Below are 24425 nucleotides of genomic sequence, written 5' to 3'. Positions count from 1 at the left end.
GCTATGATCTTTGAAAGGAATATGCTATGAGCCTTTCACAATTATATAACTTGGGAATAAGGAGAGTTGATCAAACCAACTACCCACAGAGCTTAGGATTTATCTCATCTGTTTCCACTTGGTATTTAGTCTCTAATAATTATAATATATTTCATTTATACTCAGTGCAGAGGAATGAGCACATCCAGATGCCTGCTTCTCTTCATTATCTCCTAAGTGAGAAAAGGATGACTACTTCAGAACTATTTAACTTTTGGAGGAGTAAGTTAAGACCTATAAATATCTCCCAGAGATAGTAAGCAACTGGCAGAGAAATAAGTTGGAATTCCACCTCCAGATTTTTCCATAATAATTCTATTGTACAGCATGTCCTATTTGTCTCCTTTGAAATAGTTTTATGTTCTGGTTGTCTTCTTTAAAAACCACACACCTAAGATCTGATCTCTGAATTCTATACCTATATCCTTCCACACAGAGACTGGAAAATGAACTATGTACAGACAATATGAAAGGTTTATTTAAGGAAACTTTTCTGTTGCATTTGGATTTGTTTGCTTTGAAAACAAGGGGACCTCTGAGAATAGCTAGTGAGCTAGGAAACAGGTATCAGAAAGTATATTAAAGCAGAAGATACACCACTGAGAGAGACTAAAGAGTCTCTAAACCAATCTGTTTTCAGCCTTTTGATATATTTCAAAACCATTTATGTGGATCTAAATCCATATTTCCATCCATTTTTCTGTCCAGTATTCCAGATAATCTGTCGCTTTTCTCTGTATTTACTTAATTTGTTTGCAGAGACATTGGAAGCAGCACACACTAAATGTTGTTGACCACATAGAATAATAGGGAAAGCTCACATGCAGTCTGGAGAAGTGTAGCAAGACCCCAGAACTCTTTGCTATTGCATGGCCCAGCACACTGTAAATGCACTCTGTGGATGACTGCCTGACAGACATTGTGCTGTACTCATGGTGTGAAGAGGGCTCAGGGCAGCCAGTTGCCAGAAGGAAGCAGCATCCAAAGGGATTTGGGCAGCTCACTCCAGGCACTCTTCTCTGTCTTGTAAGAGACCTGAAACAAAACTGGTTCCTTTCTCCCCCTCCACAAGCAGGATTTTATCTTGCATGTCCACTGTTGCACAAAGATGTCTATATTTTAAAATCATTGGTCATCTGTGCCAGACACAAGAAGTCAGCAGCATCTCCAGCCTGCAGCTGTGCCTGTCCCCAGAGCAGGAGGGAGCCTGGCACAGCTCTGGCAGTGCAGCAGAGGCTGAGCTGTGCTGAAGGGCTCACCAGCACGACCAGCAACACTGCTATTGCTTCCTCCATGAATTATTTAATGCACTAAACTTTGAGAATTTGAAGCTTTGCAGGAAAGAAACTGTAGGCTAAAGGAATGATGACAGTTGCAGCCTTTCAGCAGCTGCAACTTCTCCAGTGATTTGACTGTGATGGGATGTAGGGAGAGAGGTGTCAGAAGTAGCACATGGTCTGAGAAGGACAGCATACATATCCCATATTACCTGGGGATTTTTTTGTAAGGAGATTCCTTTATAAAATTTAACTCTAAAACTTGCCACCTTTTGACAGATACTGTAGGCTGATTATTGTGTTCACAAGCAAATCAGATAAAACTTGAGATTCCCTTTAACTTGGAAAATAACTAATACTGAGCATGTCAAATCATTATGCCAGTCTGTGGACAGATTTACTCTAAACTCTCTGTCTGTGGGAAAGCTCCAATTTGTACTCTTTCAAGCTTCCATTCAGATGCTAAAATAGCAAATTCTGCCTAAATTCTCACAGTCTAGAGTTTACAATATTGAAAGTTTCACTTTATATACATACATATGAAATATATACAAGAGACAGCTCCAAGCATAGTTCTTGCTAAGTGTGTGAGAATAGGTGTACATACTCTGTTTGCCCAATTCTCCTGTCTCTAGTCCATTATATCCATGTTTCAAATTTGATTTCATCAACTGATGTAAAAAAATGCATCAATTACAAACCAAACCAAAAAGTTTAGAAAAACTAAAAATTCTCAATTCTAGAAGTGGTACAAGATATTGTGGTATTTATGTTACAAAGAGTTAAAAAGAGCTGTTACTAAAGATTGTTTGATACTGCTGTGTCTTCAATAGAAAGGCCACAATTCTTAACCTGTTGCATACCAACAATGAAGATGCCCTAAACCAAAAAAGTATATAGGCTCTTCACAATCAGATTTGGAAAACTTCTCCAACCTCTGTGCTTTTTATTCCTCTGTAGGAAGGAGAGTTGGGAACCAGCGTGTTGCAGCTGTCATCCACCATGTCAAAGAGCATCAATTTTGTTCCTAAGCAACTCTGCACAGTGCAGTGGTTGCTGCCCAGAGCTGATAAGGATGCTCAGGGAATTGTTAAGTGGCTGCAAGGGGAAGAGATAAAAGTTACAGAAAATGAAAGTAAGGCCACTAACACAATAATAAAACTCCTCTTTTGGGCTATAAAAAAGGAGTATATGAATAGTAACAACAATGGAAAGTTAAGGATCCCACTCACATTACATATGAGCTCATACAGAAACCTCTCTTGATTCATCTTACTGAAAGAAGCAGCGAGTTAGGATGCAAAAGACACATTCGGACTGAAAGCTATTACACAATCCTAAATTAATTCCTTCACAACCTTACAGTCTAACACTCAGCCATTTACAGGGAATGCCTGGATGGCTAAGCTTTCAAGTGATAATTTGAAAGACTGCTCTCTGTGCATTGGCCAAAATATTTTGAGAATCTGCCAGTATAATTCATAGAAAAAAAATCTATATCTCTGGATACACATTTGAAAAAGTTAATGTTTGGCCTCAAAATATTTTTTATCCAAAATAATAATTAATTAAAGCATGTTAATGTGTTATCCTAAAATTAGGCTACTACAGATACCATTAAGGAGATTCACTTCTTAATTGTACTTAATTTTAGATTAAGTTACTTCTTAATCTAAAATTAATTCTCTTAATCTAGAAGATTTAAACTGTAGTGAAACATGCTTAATTTATTTTAATTTTCCACAGTACTCAGAGTAATTAAATAAAATCCTAGAAGTTTATACTGCCTTTTGTGCTATAAGAAGTCTTAGCTAAGGACACTGAGCCTTCAATAATCAAACAGCTAAATTTATTTCTACAGATACATATTTTATAATATTTCTGTTTTAATGAGGATATTGGAACAGATCATATTTTAGAAAAATATACAAGTGTTCTCAATATTGGGATTTTTTTTTTCATATGTTATTTTTTGATATAAAGCCTTAGTGCAAGTGATAGCAAGTACAGAACTGAGCTAGACACCATCCGGTTAAATCAGGGCACAAATCACAATGCATCCTCAAGGAGAAAGAACTGTGATATAAGATGCTTACCTCAGGAAATAATTTTTTTTTACAAATAATCAAGAAAAAAACAGGAAAATCTGATTTAAATATGCTTCATTTAGGAACAGAGATTAAGGTAAAAATTAACTAGCAGAACTGCAGACTCTGCTTACAAAGTTTATATTAAGAGAAACACAAAGGCAGGGAAAGTACTTCTCAAACCTCCTACATATATCTACAAGCAGTTTCCCTTTAAAAATCAAATAGACACAAAATAAAAGTGTTTTCCACCAGACTAGAGAAGGGGATGAATTTTCAGTGGTCAAAAATGAGAATTAACTTTTACCTTTTCTTACCACACATCAGCATCTTAACAAACTTACTGTGTATATGCTAAATATGAGACCTATTGAAACCAATAAATCCTCAGACTGCATGTTTATTTGAAAAATGGAATCACCTACCTGGCATTGTTTCATAATTTTTCACACTGTTTCTAAAAATGCTTCTATTAATAATATCTACATGTTATAGCTTCCATTTCTTACACATCTTTTCATGTTGAACTCTTGGTTTGAAAACCACAGAGACAGAAAATTAGGATCAAGAAATGTACTCCTTGGATAATTTACATTACTCTTTCAGTTACCCTTCTTTTTTTCTTGAATTACTCATTCCTCTTTCCTAAGCATACCATAAACACACCATTCTTATCTCCTTGCTACAGTATTATATAAAAATAGGGCATATTCTATTTTAACAAAACCTGAACCCTAGCAGAATCCATTTGATTCTGATAGGGGCATTTGATGCTGCCTCTGGGACATACCCAAAATCTGAGTACAGTATTCTATACTTATCCTAGAAGTTACTCCTGTGCACCTGTTTTCTGAGGTGACTGGGTTCCTAGCTTCAGCTGCTCTCCTTTGTGTTTCCAACACCCAAGCTTCTTCTGACAATTCAAGATGAATGCCTATCTTCATCTTCAGACACACAAATGCCTTTAGATTCTTCCTTGTATTGTTTGGGCCCTATAAATGAATGAACCCCAGATATGAATCTTGATTTCTCAGTTAAACCAATCAGATCAAAGAAACCAGTAACACAGATGAAACTGAAAAAACAGGGATCAAATGCAAACTACTATTCCTAAATACTTTAAATATGTTAAATTTTACTTTGTTCAAACCATCTTTTGAGGTTTTTTAGCAACCTCACATTTTCTCTAATTGAAGACTCATGCTCTAATTAAGTACATTTACACAGTAGCTCCTAATGCTTTCACCTTCAGGATGGAAATCTGCAGATAAGGAACAACACTGCACAGTGGAATATAAGAAATGAAACTACTTTTCTAAACACAAAAATACAATTGCTTATATGACTGATATCATTGTATCTTTAATAATCAGAAAGATAGCAGTATTTTACTGTTTTATTAGCTTTTGTCAATGCACTTAACTACAAGAATTTGAACTCATGGTAGTAGGAATGGTGTACTGATAACTAGGTGCATTAAGATGTATTTCCTAATAATGCATAAATTGTGTCTATGCTGCTATGAGAAAAGGAGTGCAGTCTCATTTGAATTATAATAGAGATGAATCCTGTTAGATTTTATTCTTTTTATGCATTGATCACATGATCTTCATAGGTACTCATGTTTAAACCTGAGCCCTCAAAAGTCAGATACCTGAATAAGTTTTTGTCTCCAGGATTTTTCTGCAGGGCACTCATACCTGTTACACATCAGATGATCTAGTCAAAAGCATTATTTTTTATTTCATCTCAAATCACATGTATTTAACTCTATGCTGTGAATACAATGTAAATTTCATTGTGTACTTTGGTGAAAATTGATTTTTTTTTTGTCAAAACAAACCCCAGGATTTTACTTCACAAGACATTTATAAAACATTGCCAGAGACACGAGTAGATCAAAATCATGTGCTTCATAAGAAAAGATATTAAGAAATAGTGGTAGAAATTAGGGCTCCTAACTGTGTTAGGAGTTGAAGTCCAAGCATGGTGACTGTTATTGTTCCAGGAAGTGTAGGGTAGAGCTATAATTTTAAAGTACTGCCAATATATTCAAAACATTTTCTCCACCACATAATCAATTCAGAAAAAGAAAAAAAAAGTCTTAAAGACTATGTCTTCCAGAAAAACCTGTGCTCCTATCTATTGCCCAATAAATGATAGATTCAGAAATATACAGAATCTTTCCCATCACTCTGTCAGCTCTCTTGTCAGGTTTCTAATGAATACAATTTCTGTATTTCTAATTTATACTCCCTCTTTAGAACGATCTATAATCTTAACCCCTGATGAACCAGATTCTTCTATAATTAGCTTACTATGATGAATACTATGAAATTCTGCCAATGGAATATAATGTCATAAAAAATCAAGTAAAAGGAGTAACTCACTAGACTGTCTTTCAAATGTCTGAAAACTTAATTGTCACTCTGAAGTTGCAAGATGTTCTGAACTTATTTTGAATAGTCGCTTTATTTCTGTGGTATTTATGTTCCCCTCTTCAGAAATACAGTTTCCATTTCCAGATATTTTTTTGCATGGCAGGCACTATTTCTAATACTGTATTCATAGATTTATGTGTCTTTTATATTGCAAATTTTTCATTTTAGACAAAGGCACAATGATGTGAGTCACGGATTGTCATCACTCAGCTTGAACTTCTTGGGTTTGATCACTTAAAGATTTTACTAAAATGACAGTATTCACTGATGATTACTTGAATGATAGGCCCTAGTTAATAGATCAGGCACTAGTCATAATTACTCTCTGAGATGATTAGTTCTGCTGTACTAAGAATATTTCTATGCTACATCCAGGTCCACAGTAATCTAATTGTTCTTATTCTTGTCTCAAAGTAACAAAAAGGAAACAAAATTCCATCTGTTTCTACCAAAGGAGCAAATACATTAGATCCTGAGCAGAAAGATCTTTTTGTTAAGCACCACCTTCATGTTCTTCATAACTGAACTAAGGAAGTTCAGGCTCAAGACAAATGAGTGAAACAAACTAAGTCCTTTTCTTCTAAGAGATTTTCAGGATTTTTTTTTGAAGATGAAAGCTGGTCCCCAGTGCAACTAAATAAGAATACAATTACTCTGCTCTCTGTCAAGCAACAACAGCCCAATACAATTTCAGTAATCTTTTTGTTACAGAACAAAGAAATTTTTTTTACTGCTATCAAAATGACCCTTAGTATAACAGATTCTCCCTGGAGCCCTTTTTGAATCTCTAGTAATGTACTTTGAAGGTGATCACAACTACACTTTGTCCCTCCTCTGTTATATAGGCTAAATGTCTCTGCTGTGAAGAGAAAATAGTTTGAGACATCAAACACATTTGTAAAATACAAAATCCACTAGGTTGTATATAAAAAGACAAAAATAGAAAAATTCTATTTGAAACTGGGTTGAAAATATCAAACAAAAAATGAATGAGCAATATGTATGTACAAGATACAGCAATAATACTCTAACTTTGTGAATCTCTACATTTGTAACACTAATCATAAGAATATATCCAAACTTTTAATGAAATTTTTCATAAAACAAAGATTTTGAATTTTGTTTTCTCTTGTCAGATTTTACTAAACTCAATTTTTTTATTAGAAGTTCTAAAGAGATTATTTCAAACTAAAATGCAGAGACTATAAGGAACTAAACACGCTGAAAATGGCACAGTGGTGAGAAAAGAGAATATGTGTAGTATTTCAGAAAAAAAGTGATGATGTGGAAATTTTATGATGCTCATAAGGAAAAATCTATCAAACAAAGGTCAGAACAAAAGATCTGTTCTGAGGAAAGTTCAGGTCAAATGAATGACAATGATGATAAACTAAAGATTTGATGTAGTAGTGAAGGATGAATTAGGAATCTGGAAAAAAGGAGCAGAAGAAAAAAAAATAAAGCCAGCAGAGTCTTACTACAAATGTTAACCTTATCTTGAAGAAGGGAGGAAAGGTGTCAATCAGTAGACGAACCCCAACCATGAAAAGTCCAGGAAGTGGCAGATGGAACAAATAACGGAAAAAAGAAATAGATAGAATACACCCATAGTAATGAAAAAAGAATGAGAAAAGGACTGAAGATGGCAAAGAACATGAATGTGCAGGAAAAGGAAATACTTTGCTCTCTTCCCCCGTTCACTGTTTGAGGCTTTCTGTTATCACATCTAGTCATCTGTTTATTATAAAGTCTTCAGAGAATTTGATATATCTTAAGTGGGTTTCCTCACACATTATGGGCTATAATAACAAATAATGAAAACAAATAGTTGCTTTATCTTTTCTGAAAGACACACCTCTAGTTTTACAATGAAAGCAAATAAATGGGTAGTCGAGTTTAAGCCTCCCTTCATGAAGTACTCTGCTCATCCTGAAGCATGGTGTGACTTGATAAAGCTACTCAATGTAAAGGCTGTAAAAATAGAATTTTAATATAGCAGTGAGAGTGCTTTAAAACTACTCACAGAAGAGCACTAGGTTCCTTATTTAAGGTGTAATATCTTCATAAAACACAAACTACACCATAGCTCTGGCTGACTTGGGAACACACAATATCCTTACACCATCAAAACCTTACCAGCTATTCCAGCTTATTTGCTGGCTCCTGACGGGGCAGATGGAAATTTATTAGATTGCCATGATATAAGGTGACAGCAGAAAGTGACAGAACTGTCATTATGGGTGTAGATGTTCACAAGCCCCTGTGGAGGTCTGCCAGTCAAGTTCAGTAGACTTGAGCTCTTCTCTCTGTCATCTTCACACTAACCTGATACTTGACCTCTATGCTTTCCACTATTATCTTGGATCTCCATAAAACATTTTGCGACCTCTACCAATTTTTTTCTATTTTCTCTTCCAACTTCTACTTAACTTCTGCTATGATTAATCCTGAGAAAAGACTAGTTTGAAGTTTAAAATCAGACAGTTCAGTTTTTGGAAGTGTGCATGCTGTTTTTCTAGAGGCACCCTCCTCTTCTCTTTCTCTCTCTGCCTTTATTTTTCTCATGTTCTCTTTTTTCCTTTGCTCCTTTCTTCCCTTCTTTTCATTTTTTTTCAGCTCTTTCATGTAAAATTTCCAGGTACATGTACTACTTGAGCTGAGCAGTGAAGAGCAGTTAATAGCTGGAATATCCTTGGAGGCAAAAATATAGTAGTATTTGAAGTCACTAGCACTCTGCAAAGGAAAATGTAATCTATGTTTTTTAAAGACACTTTAATTGCTCAGCAATCATGCAGAACTGAGAAATATAGCTCTGCTTTCAAGGTAATAACTCCCTAAATTGCAAAGGTCGCTTACTCAATACCCTTGCTATCTAGAAAAATATGACAATGACACCAAGACTCAAAAACTCAATTTTATGTTAATCTATTATTCACTATTAGCTTTCATGAATTTTTGTAGTATTTCACATATCCTGCTGTGTGCTACTGTCATTTAAAACATAAAGACTTCATCAAGCTTTGTTTCTAAATGGGAGAAGTTGTTCCTATTGAGTCCATTTATACACCCCTGATTCAGCTAAAACTAAAGTTAAAATGAGCAGGAGCTCTGTATTAGTAAAGAGGTGGTAAGCTTTAGCACATAGAAAAGGTATCAGTACTAATTACAATCAGCTTCCACTGACCCTTGATGCTTTTCCCTATAACTTCTCTCTCCTTTTGAGTAATTATTCCATCAACTAAAAAGATTTCAAAGCTTTTATTATGCTAATTTTAATAAATTATTCACATATATATATTTACCATTTAAATATAATCTTTACAAAGTTATCATGATGCTATTAAAAGGACATAATCTAGCTAATGCACTGATTAAAGATTTCATAAAAGTTGGAGATGTCTGTCATATCTGAACCTGTATCATACATGAACTCCTGAGGGTGAGATTTTGGATCTCTGTTCAACCTGCTCAAAACTTTTTCTGTTCAACTACCTTGAAAAAAGGAGTCAAGCGTGAGAGGATTCTCTTCAACCCTTTATGTTCCACTTGGGACCAAAATACAGCATCACTGTATGCTTAAGAAGAGGATCTTAGGTTCAATTCAAAGGGATTTGAGATTATGTTCAAATTACAGCAGTAGTTTTGAAGATTTTGCTCATAGTAATACTTCAAAACCTGGAATTACAGAATACTACTCATGTAGAGTGTGTGTGTGTGTGTGTGTGCCAAAGAAACAAACAAATCATATCAACACTAGCTGTGATACCATACCTGTGCAATAATCAGTTGCAATTTGGGCACAAAACAAGTTTCTGTTCAGTACCATGGACAAGTGCTTTCCACATTGTGCATGAGCATGGAAACAACTTACTCAGAAAGTACACTTTGTTACCAAAAAAACCATACATCAGCTTCTGTTTATTTTATATTAAAGTATCAGTCTATTCTTTCTTGAAAACATCACTGTTCTAATTTAAAATAATGGTTAAAAATCATTATCAGAAAATACAGGAATATGGATCTAGTTACCATGCCTAACTTGTTTCTTCTGCTAAGTGGGCCCCTCCATTTGTCATCAGCAAGAGAAAATGAAAACAAAAAAACCACCCAGGAACCTAAAAGGCGGGTAAAAATCCCCAAAGCTCTTGTCACTCCTTTTTAGCATAACTTGCCCTTACAAGAAGTATGAAATATTTACTATGCACTATATTTATTTCTATTTATGCACTATCTTCATTTGTTATATCACACTGAAGATAAAAGCCTTGTATAAAAAATGGTGGCTTAAGACATTCCTTTTATCTTTTTCAATATTTTGTATGCACGTTTCTCAAGTAAATTACTATCGCACATAATAAATCAAGTTTTTCATAATAGTTTAATAATGCACTTTCATTTTGTTAAATTTAAAAGTTATACATGCTTCATAAATCTCAACAGTCCCAACAAGATATGGCAAAATGCTAATAAAATGATGGGCTTGGCGTTAATGAAAGTGCTAAGTTTGTCATTTAGTATCTGTAATTATTAAATTGCTGGTCAGTTTGCAATGAAACAACAAATTTTCAGTTTCATAGATACTATCCAACTCAAAATTAAGAATAGGGAAAAAATTTTCATCTCAAATTAGTCAACCTTCTAAATCCCGGTTGTAACTACAGAAAAATGCATTTTATAACTTGGTGCAGAGAATCAGCTGATACAATCAGACACTGGTATCAGAGACTTCATAAAATATACTCTCTCTCGTATTTCCATTTAAATTCATTGCATTCTAATGTCAACAGTGACACTTTTTAACCCCTGTTCTCTGAAAGAAATTGTACTGCCACTGGAATTGTTTAAAGATACATGCTTGATGTGTCATATGTCTCACACTTCCTCAGATCATTTTCCAGAGTGTGTCACCAGTCAATGTAGCTTGACACTCATAATTTAAAAGTTATAGGTCCATGAAAATCAAAGGAAATGTGTTCAGTGTCTTAAATAAAATCACAAATATGTATTTTTTTGCAAAGACAAGATACTATTTTCATGAAAATAAACAAACTCAATATCCAGGTCTACATCAATACAAGACTTAAAACAAAATGGCAGACCCACATACTGATCAAATTAAAAGCTTGCACTTTGGTTCTCCTTATAAACATTAATAATTTAGCAACACTGTAACAGGGCCTGCCAGCAAAGACAGTACTCCATTAAAAATCCACTGATAACTCACACATACTCATAAAATATTCCAATTTCACTGTCCAAAACCAAAGAGTTTCAAGACTTTTTTGCTTTGTTTTGTTGTTTGCTTTTTCAGGTTTTTTGCAGTTTTTGGATTTGGGTTACTTTAATTTCAGCAACGTTGTTACATCTCTTAAACATGTAAAACATCAAGAAGGAAGTCACAAGTCGTATTCTTAAAGTTCTGTAACAAAAACTTACCCTCACACATTTTTCTATCACCATATTTTTTTAATTGAGTATTTTTCCGTTCATGCCAATACACTTGTTGAAATGTTGGCTGTAACCAAACACCAGCTGCACTTACCCCAGTGTTGTCATGGTGACGATGGTGTACCAGAAGGCTGCAGGGATGCTGGTGAACTTGCTGGCTGAGGAACCCTTCTCTGCATAGTACATGACTGTGGCAAAGATGATGATGGCCATGGTGAGTGAGAAGAGGAGGAAGCCTAACTCCGAGGCACAACTTTTCAGTGTGTAGCCCAGGATGCGCAGACCCTGTGAGTGGCGGGAAAACTTAAAGATCCTGAAGACACGAAAGACTCTTAATGTCACAAAAGCCCCACTGACATCCTCATTATCTGTCATCACCAGGCCAATGTAATACGGCATAATGGCCACCACATCAATGATACTCATGACACTGCGCACGAATTTGTAGCGACTAGGAGCGGCCAGCAGACGTAGGAGATATTCAACTGTGAAGATCATGACACAGGCAGTATCCAGACAGAAGAAAGCCACGGCATACCGCTCTCCACAGGGCAGCTCTTTGATGCGACCCGGGCTTACCCCACAGGGCACTGTCTCCACCACGTTGGCAATAACAGAGACGGCAATGAAGAAACCAGTGACATAGTAGAAGACCAGAGCGAGGGTACTGGTGTGTGGGTTTTCAAAGGCCCGCCACATCCTCTGACGAGCTGTCATTGAGGGTAGGGAGCTCTCAGGTACGTGATCCGTATCAGCATCATCCTGCAGGCGCTCAGCATTCTCACGCCGGCGATCCTTGTACTCCTCGTAACAGCAGTCACCAATGATCTCAGGGATGATGCCAAAGAAGGCCAGCTCCTCATCGTAAGCTGAAATGCACTCCTGGCGGGGATAATGAAGCTTCCCGGTACGGTAGAAGTTGAGAATGTGGCGGAAAATGTCAGGGTCCCGATCAAAAAAGTACTGCTGTGTCTCAGGGTGGTAGAAGAAGTCCCGCTCTGAACTGCCCAGCAGAGTGTCAGGGTAGCGCTCTAGGGTGTCCAGCCATGTCTGGAACTGGATGCCACTCACATTCAGCACAATCAGAGAGTCCTGGCTTCGCTTTCTCTCCTGCCGTGGAGCAGCTGGCATGGGACCAGAAGCCACTGGCATCCATCCTATGGCTGCTGCCCTGGCAAAGGGTAACCAAGCTGCTACACCTGCCGCCATGGTTCCAAACACCTATTACAGCTAAGGGAGTCAATCTAGAGGCAGTTCTGGTCCAGCCACTAAAATAGAGAAGGAAAAGAAAAATACAAATTCTCACACATTCTTGAGGCAGCAGGATTTCTGAACATTTTTGTGATATTCAGTATTAACTGACAACCTTTTTGCTTCCTTTTTTTTTCCTCCACCTTTTTATCCCAGAATATGCTTTCCAGGCACTGGTCGCACTGTTAAGACAATAAATGAGGGCACTTGGAAATCCCTGTATTCAAAGCAGCCTCTCTAACAGCCAGATCCTTCGGATATAAGGTCTCCATTCGAGCCCCCTGGATGGAAGCAACAGTCCTCAAGTCGCTACCCCCTGGAGCCGGCTAGTAGCTCTAGTGCAGCTGTGCAGCCACCTGGAAGGAGATTTTCCTCCGCGCGCGATGCAGCCGGTCCCCCCGCCCGCCCCTCCTCCGCTCGCTCCCCGCCCGCCGCCGGAGCCGGGCCGCGGCACCAGCGGAGCCCTCCCGGGCGGCCGCAGCGGAGCCGCCAACGCCGCCGCCGCTCGCTGTGAGGGGCGGAGGGGATGGGCCCGGCGGGCCGCCCCCCTTCCCGGCGGCAGCCCCGGAGCAGCGGCGCGAAGAATCCTCTCCCTGACCTTTAATCGCCGTCCGGGAACTCCCCCAGACCCCGGCTAGGGGCTGGGGGAGCCGGCGGGGCAGGGGGAGGAGCTCCGGGCGGCAGCATTAAACTTTAAGGCAAGTTTTCCGTGCAGGAAATGCTTTGAAGGGCAGAGGGATGCCGGGGCTGGGGCGCCGGGAGCGGGGAGCGCCCCACAGAGCAGGAGCGGGCAGAGCGGGGCTCTCCCCCGGACGGAGCATCAGGGCACGGACAGGGGCAGATCTGCGGCGAGGAGACCGGGGTCGGGGAGAGCCCCCGCGGTCCTGGCGGGGGCAGGGGCGGGGGCTTTGGAGACACATGCGGTGGGTGGGCTGCACGGGGCATCCCCGGGAGCGCCCGGGCGGGCGGCGAAAGGCGAAGCCGAGGGAGGCTGGCTGCGGAGCGGGAGAGGGGCAGGAGCTCCCTGGCGGCGGGGGGGCGCGGGGCAGGGGTGCGGGTGCCGTAGGGCTCGGCGGTCGGTGGTGGATCATGCCCCCCCCCCCCGTACCCCCGCCTCCCTCCTCTCGCCCCTTCCCCTCGGCTCAGTTCTCCAATCGCTCCAGACGTGCCCAGCCTGCGGCACCTACCTGTGAAAGTCTGGCGAGAGCGCTCAGTTGCATAGAGACTTTTGGAAATACGGGCTCTGCCGCTAGATCTCCGCGCCCCGCCGGGAACGGCGGGGAAGTAGTTGCTCCTGAGAAAGCTTGATCGCATCCAAAGGGACATCGATAATAAGGCTTTCCCCCACCCCCACCCCCCTCCGCCACCGCCGAGCGCCAAGCAACAAGTTCAAGGGGTGGGTGGGGGGAAAAAAACAACGTAATCGCGCCTGGCAGCTCTTGGAGCACGTCCTTGCGGGGCGCGGATCCTGCGGCGCGGGGCCGCTGTCAGGCGCGGCTGCGGCTGCGGCCGCTGCCCCTGCCCTGCCGCGGGCTGCGGGCGGCAGCGGCGAGGCCCTGGCGCGGCCGGGGGCGGGGAAGGGGGCTTCCCGCTGCCTCCCCCAAGGCGGGCGGGCCATGCCACCCCGCCGCGCCACCGCCGCCCGCGGGCGAGGGGCGCATGGGCGGGCGGCGGTGCGGGCGCGGGGAAGCGCGGGGCGGGTGGGCAGGACATCGCTCCGCGGGCGAAACAAAAGGGCTGCGGGCAGCCGCGCCGGCGGCGGCAGGGCAGGCAGGCAGGGAGCGCGGCTGTGCCTGCGTCGGGGTGTGTGCCGGTGTGTGTGCCGGTGTGTGTCTCTGCGGGGCCGCGATCGTGCGGTCCAATCTCTCCGCCGGCAGCGCCGCACAGACCCTCTGGAGTTCGCGGTGCTTTGGGTAGGGATCGGGCGGCGGCGATAGCTTAGGTGAGGTACCGAGGGGATTTCTGGGGAGCGCTAGCTGCTTTCAAGGGAAGGGGAACCGTTCACTGCAAAAAAGGGGGAATGAGATGCCTGGGAGTGAAGTGTAGGATGCTCCTCACGACCCGCCCCGAGCCACTCCGGAGTTCTGGTTGCAATATCCAAATGGCTCTTACCAGCTTTGGGAACGGCGAGAGCTGGGACGGGTGTGGGAGCCCTTTCCTCCTCCTCTCCGTTCCGCTCCCGTTCCGAGCCGCGTCCCTTTTCCCGACGCTAGATGGCGCGTGGATGACGGGAAGTGAGCTCCCGCCGGGGCCGGGCGAGCCCCGCTCCGCGCACCCGGCCCTGCCCGCCCCGGCACGGCCGCCCGCCCCGCGCCGCTGGGTCTCCGCGATAGACGGGCACGTAGTTCCCCGAGCTCTGCGTGCCGCTCTGATAGTGCCGATAAATAGGGAGAACGGTCTGTATTTTTCAGTCGAGATTCTGAAACCGCTGTGTGTCTTCTTCATAGTCCTTGCAAGATGATACCAGAAGGTATTCCTCCTTCTAATTTGCCCGTGTTTCCGTTTGGTGGTAAAAGGTTTTGAAAAGAATCACAGAATAAGTAGGTTCCTTTATATGTGAAGTTTTTACAACCGAACCTCCCACTCTGATAAGCTATTTGAGACATATGCCAAAGAAACCCGAAGCAAAAAGAAACCAAATACACACTGAACTTTGGGAGTTAACTCTTTTCTGTATTTTAATAATATGCCCAGCTTCAGTATGTATTCACTTCTAAGTTCCCATGACGAAGATGAACACTTTCAGTATTGTAGCCTAAACTACAGCCTAAACTGTTCCTACAGGTAATACTTGAAAGCACAGAGAGAAAAGGCTTAAAAAATGTTTGAGTGCAAACTCTAATATAGGAAAACTTGTGATGATGACTGATTACATATATCAAGTCGCTTGAAATAAAATATCACATTAAATAAAAGATACTTTCTGTATATTTGCTCAACTTGTTTGTTGATTTGTTGCTTTATTTTTTTTTTCTATTTCAAATATTCAGTACATAATATCCCATAAATTAATCCATTAAATTGAAATCAGTTGGTCAACTATAGGTATTGAGCTTTCAATGTTATGGATATTCTTCTCCCATATGAAATGGGAGGTTTTGTTTGGTGCTACAGGATATTCCTCTAGAATTAATAAATCCCAATTTATGATCCTGTCAGCTTAGCACTGATAAAATAATAGAGGACTTCCTTTTCTGAAAATGAAGAGGTTTCCTTGTCAGCTATAGATTCTTTATGCAATCAATAACTGCTCTTATTTTTTTAACATGCCTAGCTTTACAAAAATCAGTTGCTGGCTTAAGCTGATTCTTTTCTTTAGTTTTTCCTAAATAGAAGTGTCTCAATAAGGAATTTTCCATCCATAGAGAGAACCCATGAGAACAGGTGCCATTAAATAAACACCTGGATTCCTCTTGTAATCTTAAAGTTGTTTCAGAAATTTACAAGTTTCATTAAAAATGGAAAAAAAAAATCCAAACAAACCCTATATTTTTGCACAATTTTGAGTACCACATAGCGTTATAACATTTAGTCTATTTTAAGTCAGAGGTTTGAAACCAGTTGAGGTTCAGACACTTTTCTGACACCATTGCCTGGAAAAATTATCTCCTCACCTTAAATTTTTGTGGACAGCCTGTATATCAGAGAGGCATCTTTCCAAAGCAGTATCTTGGAAGGAAAAGAGTACACTCTATTGACTCCTTAATTAACATGTTACTGAGAAGCGATAGCCAGGAACTCAAACTTTCACAGCTGGTACCTTATGTTTAGTTCATTAAAATTGCCTGGCTGAAGTATTCCTTACTTTTTATGTTTCAGAAGGACTAAATCCTGCTACATAAGGTGCACCTAAGTAATCAGGTCTTCCTAAGTCAAAATCCTTCTGTGAAATCAGAATTGGCTACAAAGAGATTGGTGTGATGTGACAGAGAGGATTATGACTTCAAGTAGGAATTAAATAGCAGGGACTCAAATGAGACCAAAATCCTATTTTCAAGGGAAGACAATAAGTCCTAGTAATTGTAGGAAAAGAAGAAAATGATACTAAGGGGAATGCACAATGGACTCTAAGATGAGCTGTTTCTTAATTCATTCTGAAGTCATGAGACACAAAGAGCTCTCTGAGGATTAAATAACCTACCAGCTATGATGCAGAAGTTTATATTAATGAACTTATTTTATTTTTTTTAAATATTTAAAATGTTTGAAACTGCAAGTTTTCTTTACAGACTGAGAGCACAAGTGTATCCCCTCTTTTTAATTCCTCTAGTATTAAGACAGTTTTCATTCCTTTTGAGAAAAGAACACTGCAGATGGTATTTTGTTTTGAGGTTTGTTAGGTTCGGGTTTGGTCTTTTTTGGATTTTTTTTTTTTTTTTTAATGAAGGGAACATTCCTGAAACCACCTAAGCAGCAAAAGTCCATTACAAGAATTTCTAGAATGCAGCCCCATTGAAGAACTAGGTTGTGAGATTAAGACTGTGTCTTACAAAGGAAAATGTTTGACTCTACCTTGCAAATATAAAAAAATAGTGCTTTGGTCATACATGCAATCAGCCCAAATACCTCTAGTCATAGCCTGCAGTTTCCTTGCCTTTGTAGTTTTTTTTTTTTTTTAATCTAAATCTAGCTGCTTTTTGTGCTTTGGGCCAGCCAGACAGAATAAGTGGAAGGCTTTTGATAATTTTTCCAAGACAAAATGCTATCTTTCTGGGAGTTTGCTAAAATAGGCTCAGGTCATCGTGCAGTGCAAGTGCTCAGTGTCCATCTTTCTATGTGGAGAAATGGATTGCTCTGGACATTAAAAAATGACCTCTCACTGGTCAATGATTAAGACATTCTGTGGGGGAAAGTGCACCATGTGCACCATTTCTTTTAGATTCTGAAGTCAACCTGAGAGGTAGTATAGCCACCATTAACCTAAAAAAGGACCCTTACTTCTCTAAAAGATTTTTTATGTATTTATTACAGGTTTAGAGGCTGGAGCATGAAGGCAGAGCTGTCAGCATAGTAGTTTCTTTTTTTCTTAATGTGAGGCTAAGTCAATACTTGGAATCATCTCAAGAAAACCTTACAGTCTTACAAGGAAGGGACTAATTTAATCTCAAACATGTGCTTTAACTTCTCTAAACCAACAAATACTAATTTAGTCATTATAGATGTTTTTCTTGATTTATAGGATATTGTATGAAACATTAATTCTGTTAAACTATATGTTCATCTTATTAAGCTCTAGGAATTCCTCTTCAAATTTGTGCTATTGCACCCATCAATGGAATGGTAAGTAACTTTTAAATTTTACTTTAGATAAACGCATATTTCTCATTTTGAATTAGTGTTTTGTTTCATATAGTATCTTCAAACAAATAACTGTTTTGTCTGTGTAATTAGACCAAATTTCAACCAATTTATCTTTAAACACCTGTGGTACCTAATTAGGAGCCTACTCTCCCTCAGTTCTTGGGGTCAACAGAGGGAGAAACCACTCAGAAAGCAATCTATCCTACCTACAGTCTCAGTGTGTGTAGGCAGGTGTCCATTGACTATAAAAGGCAGTCTGGCACGGCTGTGGTCCTTGGGTTATGAGTCTGCATTTAAACAAAATGGTCCTGAGACTAAGAGCCTGAGCCAGTCTGCTACGTCAAAAGGAAACTACCCTGGACTTCAAGAGTCTTTAAGGTCATATCCTTAGAAAGAGAAATTCGGAGTGGATTCATGCAGAAAACTAATTAATGACTACAGTTCATATTCCTGGTTTCACTGAAGCACTTTGGGAAGCCTTTGACAAAGACGCCTCTTGCCAGACTTACTCTGTGTTGCCACAGCCACATTCCTAAGCACATGCAGAATCTTCAGTGTCATCAAATACTCCTGTTTCACTCCACAAACAAAATTTTAAAAATTCTTTTTCTTTTACTTCACAGTTTTTGACTTAACTGTCTTTTTTATTTTTGTTCTCTATAACATACTGCATGGCAATCTTTCAATCTGCATCCAAACATTACCATTTTAGATACTGCTTTTTTCTTTGTATTTCAGGAAATGTAGGGTTTGGATGCTGGCCACCTTCCTCTGCTCCTGCAAAAGCCTCACAACGATCAATGGCTCCTTGCCTAATTAGTCCCATCTCTCTTATACTGTGAATCCTTTCTAAACTGTTTTGTTACTAGATTGGCTCTGCTCTTCAATATCTGATGTGGAGGATACCCAGAGAGGGTATTGCAACTCTGACTGAGAGTGACTGCAGTTGTATCCTTCCCGTTTTTAATAACTGACTTCTGTTCCAGCAAAACTTCCATCGTTTCAAGTTTCAGCAGCTTTATAGGAATCCTATATGAAAGAGATGAATATGTGCAAAAATATAGTTAATAGAAACAATGTGTCATTCACTGGCACAGATGAATACAGAACATTTTTCAGAAGTTAGTAGATTGAATAAAGTTATTATCTTGCATTGCAAATCGCTTCCTTAGTCCATCCAGCTCTCAGCAAAGAAAGAAGCCTGAGGTCAGGCAGGCTGGCATGAGGCTGGTAACTCTTCAAAACTGAGAACATCTGGAGAGCTGCCTGTAGGGGCACCTTTTATGCCAGTAATTGCTAATAGCCCCTGTACCACAGTTCAGAACAGGAAATAGAAACCTTCTTTCATGTTAATGATTGCTTTCTAATTGCATAAACAGCAATGAGATAGCAGTCATTTATAGCAAGCTACTCCTCCAGCTCAGGGAGGAAATAATTTTTTTTGTGGTGTTTCTGGTGGCATTGCTGTGGTGAATGTTGAGTCCAAGCTTCCAAAAGGGAGAAAGGATGAAATAAAATATCTTTTCAACAAAAGTGAAGCATTACTTATGGGGCTTTTTGCATTAAATTAATTTTTTGTCAAAATTGAAAAAATAATAAAAAAATACAAATCAGAAAAGCTTGCATTTTTTCACATAGTTTTATTAGCCTGGAGCAGAGTGAACAGTTTACAAATCCTGAGAAACATTTAGTTAGACTTGATATCATGGTCTTACTGGATGTCATCTGATCCTAGAAGTCGTAAAATCAAGATATTACAATCAAAAACTGTCCTAAACTTAGTGTCATTATGCTTTACATGGTCCCAAAAGATACATGTCACAGAGAGATGTTAGATTTATTAATTATTCAGCTTCATCACAAAATTAAACAAAGACTTTATTGCATGAGTAGCAATACTTCACCTCAAAGGCAGTTTTCAGCACAGGCCATTCAGTTATAAGTTATTCTGCTAAGACAGACTGACAGCTTGCACAATATTGTTGCTGTCCAAGATAAAAGATGTTTCAATGAAATCATACTTGCTTCATAGGAGGCCTTAGCTTTGCTTAGCAATTAAAGACATTATCTTGCTGTAATTTCATCACTCATAAATCAAATAGCAAGACAATATCTAATTTGAGTTATAGCATTTTTAAAGCAAGATCGTAAGAAACCAAATCATCATGATGTCAGCTCTTAAGTTTCCTTCCAGTTTTGTATGTAGCATTGCCCAGTCATTTTAAAAGGATTGCTATATAACATAAAACAGCCTCAAGAATACAGCAGTTATAGATATTTTATATACAATGTGTGAATAAAAGAAATCAAAACAAAAGCCTGTTCAATAGAATTAAAGTTAAAGCAATAGAAAGGAGAAGTGTGAAACACTAGACAGTAGACACATTTCTATAAATACAGCTCTGTAAGAAGAAACAAAACCACTTGTTTAGTAAAGAGCCCAAAAACAGTGAGAGTTTGAAAATGGTTGAAGTCCATTTGCAGCTTCTGCTCTGCTCTCATTATCCTCTGCAAACCAGTCATATAACTTACAGTGAGTTTGGTCATTTAATTTCATCTGTTATACTGAATGGAAATGTCTAGATGGGACAACAGTCCTTCCAAACCTCTTAATGTACTCTTCTATTTCATCCTCCAGTTATAGCAATTAGGGCAGAAGATAATGTAACATGGAAAGCTTTAAAAGAAAGAGTGGCACCGTGCAGCATAGCTATTGCTGTCTGATTCCCCACCTGTCTTATGTCTAAGGAAGGGTGATCTCATCAGCTTCCTTCATAGTGAATAATAATAGGGTGTTTCATCTCCAGCCACTTGCTGGTTTTCATGAAATTATAAAAACTGCTTATCTTTAGTCTTTTTACCCCTCTAAAATGACATTGAAGAATTAGTGTGAGTTTGACAGACAGAGTGACATTGGCAATTACTGTATTCACTCTATTTTGAAATTTACTCAATTAGCTAGAAAATTATTCTACACATTCTCATTTTTCTTTACTTTGGTGGTTCATCCTGAGAATTTCTGGCCAGCTTACTCAAGAAAAGATCTGAACACATTCTTTTCCATTCTCTTTATAGAGGACTCACATTTCACCCCCTTTAGGTGAAACTCTGGTTACATTAGGCAATTACAATTAACAGCACAAAGGTTGCCCTTGTCTGGTAGCCATGACCCTGAACTACATCAAAGGATTATAACTGAGAAGTGTGAATCCCTCTGCAGCTTTTCCACAGCTGCTAGTGTAAATAATTGCAACTGCTAGCCAGCGGTGTGTGTGGATCAGCTGTTCTTGAACACCAGCCCTTTAGTGGCCTGTCCCTTTCTGACACTCTAGTCGAGACAGCTCAAGCACCTTGTAGCTTTAGGGGATCTCAGGAAAGCATTCTGTAACAGCCTTGTGTGCATGTGTGCCCATGTTTGAGAGAACATCACAAAACCCAAGCACAGTATAGGTTGTTCATTGATTTGTTGACTTATTATGAGAAATGCTTATTTCAAAGGTAGAATTAGTGGTTAATATCATCCATATTACTGAAGAAATCTTTCTGTTATGAAAGAAACATTTTCTATCATAAATATTCTCCCAATCTCTTTTCTTTGACTAACAAAGTGCAATAAAGAATTCATGTTTCTTTTTTCTGTTTTAATGTCATCATGACTGTGCCTGGCTTTCTTCTGAATTCATGATCTCCTATTGTGTTTCATTACATATGGAAAGCTCAAATACATATCTGTTTAAATTTGCTCAACCTTTTAGGAAATTACAGAATCCAATATTATGTTTGAATAATAGATATTTTGCCATTTGGTTTGTTGAAATGTAAATATCATGACTCTATGTAAAACAGAAATGACAGATGGAGAAAACTCTACATGCATACACTCTCACAGAAAAGTAAGAAATGTGCATTTGTGTCATTTCAAGCTTGATCTAGAGAAGTTTTGCATACAGAAATACATTTTTCATGGTAAAACTGGAAAGGTAGATAGACTATTGTTATTGCTTTCTGGTTTTCTTTGTTTTGTATTGGACATGTAGTTGCCAAGATGGTAGCTTTTCAAAGACAAGATTCGATGGTTGGCAGTAGAGTAGTAGAATTGCAAATAACTGCTTTTATTTAATTTTTCCCCCAGTTCATTGCCTGAAGAAAAGATTTATAAACCCCAAAACATTGTCGTATATTGACCCAGAGCTAAAGTTCATTGATCACACCACTGAAAGAAAAGAATGAAAATAAATTCACATATTCATAAAATCTTTTTAGAAATATTTCATTTTGATTTTTTACTTTATTTCTATTTTCCCCCAATTTTGGCATTTAATAAAGCAAAAAGTCATTTCAAACAATAAAAAGAAATGTTGAAAAACCAGATTTTCAGATTTCCCTTTTCATACAAATCTATTAAATGTTATTTCTACCTAAAGGCTTTTTTTCAGAGAAAAAAAAAATCATAAACCAGAAATTTCCCACTTGCTGTAGACTTTTCAAAACCTATTAATTAATTTAGTCTTTGATAGAGGTTTCACATTCGGTTCTGGTCTGTAGTAACAGCTAATACAAAGTTTGCTGTCCTTGTAAGTCCCACAAGCTTTAGCAGGGCTTGGTGTGAACACAGGGAGGTTCAGTGCAGAAATCTTACTGGAGGACCAAGGCTCAGTTTTAAAATATGAGATTCCTTGTGCAAGGACCCATCTGCAAGCAAGAACTTATCCACAGAGAATGTTGTCTTAGGAAAGAAACCTGCAGGATATGGTTGCCACTCGGAAAATCCTTTATTATTTGAAGACAAATGTGCATGCTTCCCTTACAGATTTGTGCTATGCTTTGTTCAGTTAAGACTGTAATTGTGAAAGTAAACATTTTTTAGGCTTTAATCCTCCCAGTAATTGCAAACGTGATTAATGCTACACTCATTAATAGGTATCTTTACCCTGAAGAGCTATCCAGGATATCTGCATTAGTTTCAGAGTGGTTGTATGAAAACTTACTTGTGTCTTGGACACTCTTTACCTCTATTTTTATGCTGGTTGAATATTTCATGTTTTACACTGCAACTAATATATGTAATAAACCAATAAGGATTCTGATTATATTTCTGTAACCCTTACTCCTTGACATAAAATCTTTCTCCTACTGTGTAAGTAAGATTAATTTGTAATCTTCTATGCTTACTGACATCTCCCACAGTGTTCAAAGTAGGCTAAATATGTAAAGTCTTGAGTACAACTTAGGCCTAAATTATAAAAATTAAACAGTCTTGTCCACACAGTTTCATATCACTGTATCTAAGAGAAAAAAAAAATGAAAGATCACCTTATTTATTGTTCAGGAAAATACAAATAAACAAAAAAAAACCCCAAACTCATAACTTGATATGTTTACAAGTGTCAGCTGTAAAGAACAGCTATTTTTTTGTTAGTGACAATGGGAAATCCTAATATTTAGTACTGTGAGTTGTGCATGAACTACTGATTTATTCTCCAATGAATCTTTGGATATTTGATGTGTGCAAATACTAACAATTTCCTGAGGTAAGGTACAAAAGGTAATTTTGGGATGACGTATGAGTATTTGATAGCATTGCAAGGTTATAATGAAGATTGTTAGCAACATGAAGTGTTACCCAGTGTTAATAAAGAATCAGCTCCAGGGACAAAGCTGAAGATGCAGAGGCTCTCTAAGGGCACATTACAAGGTGGGATGCATCTCATCTAAGTTTTATCACCTTAAAATTAAGAATTGAATTCAAGACAGTATTCTGAGCTTCTTGTGTTCTTGATAAAGGCAAGTAATTGTATCTCACCTTTAACTGTAGTAACATTCAGTAGATCTTTTTTTTTACTCTTATTATTTGATATACTGCTGCATAAAAGCAAAATAATAAAATGGATTCCAGGAGGTTTTAATGAGATATCTGTAAAGCCCTTTTGCATAAAATGTTATTTTGTGACAGCAAGATGACAGCCTTAAAATACTTATTACTCATTAAAACATACAAAAGGTTGTGTACTAAAAAATGAATCATGGCCTCAAAAAGAAAAATCAACTGATGTGCTGCAAAGCTGTTTATATCCTATGTCCTAAGCCACCATCCCTTCCGTGTCATGTAAGCACTGTTAGACAGTGCTGTTGCATGAAGCTTCCATGCATTTAACACAGTGTAGAAAAGGGAAACTACAACTGACTTTGACAGGATTAAATTATACAACTAATCCCTTTTGTTCCAGATGTCAATACATAAAAGTAATATCAGAGAGTCAAATGCAGAACCTCATACATAATTTTAATCCCTCTTCCAGAGCTGAGGTTACAGATCTGGAAATTATAGCATGTAAAAGCTTCTAAAACTGGACTCCTTTCTCATTGCTTTAAGATCCAGTACTGATAATAGTAAACATTTTACTGAGTTATTTTGGAATCCCATGTGTGATTAGTAAATGAATTGCAAATTGGTTACACAAAATGATGGAGGGAGTTCAGCATTTTATGGCCGGTGAAAAGCATGTCACACATACTGGCTTTCCATCTGTGCCAGCATACCTAGACAGTGCCAAACTGAAAACTAGGCAGCATGCAACAGC

At 38.9% G+C, this 24425-nt stretch overlaps 1 protein-coding gene across 1 annotated transcript in view; it reads right to left on the bottom strand.

Moving 5' to 3' along the window:
• The window catches only part of KCND2 (potassium voltage-gated channel subfamily D member 2), a 263747-nt gene extending 251246 nt beyond the window's left edge, over window positions 1-12501 (bottom strand). Inside the window, exon 1 of the mRNA XM_058805263.1 lies at window positions 11387-12501. Within this exon, the coding sequence (XP_058661246.1) occupies window positions 11387-12501 (1115 nt within the window). The remainder of the gene's footprint in view (window positions 1-11386) is intronic.
• Window positions 12502-24425: the final 11924 nt, after the last annotated feature.

Source organism: Ammospiza caudacuta, chromosome 5 (assembly GCF_027887145.1).
Source record: "Ammospiza caudacuta isolate bAmmCau1 chromosome 5, bAmmCau1.pri, whole genome shotgun sequence".
In the NCBI taxonomy this organism is placed as follows: Eukaryota; Metazoa; Chordata; class Aves; order Passeriformes; family Passerellidae; genus Ammospiza; species Ammospiza caudacuta.
The sequence above is the reverse complement of the archived record's forward strand: the minus strand, read 5'-3'. Positions and strand labels throughout refer to the sequence as shown.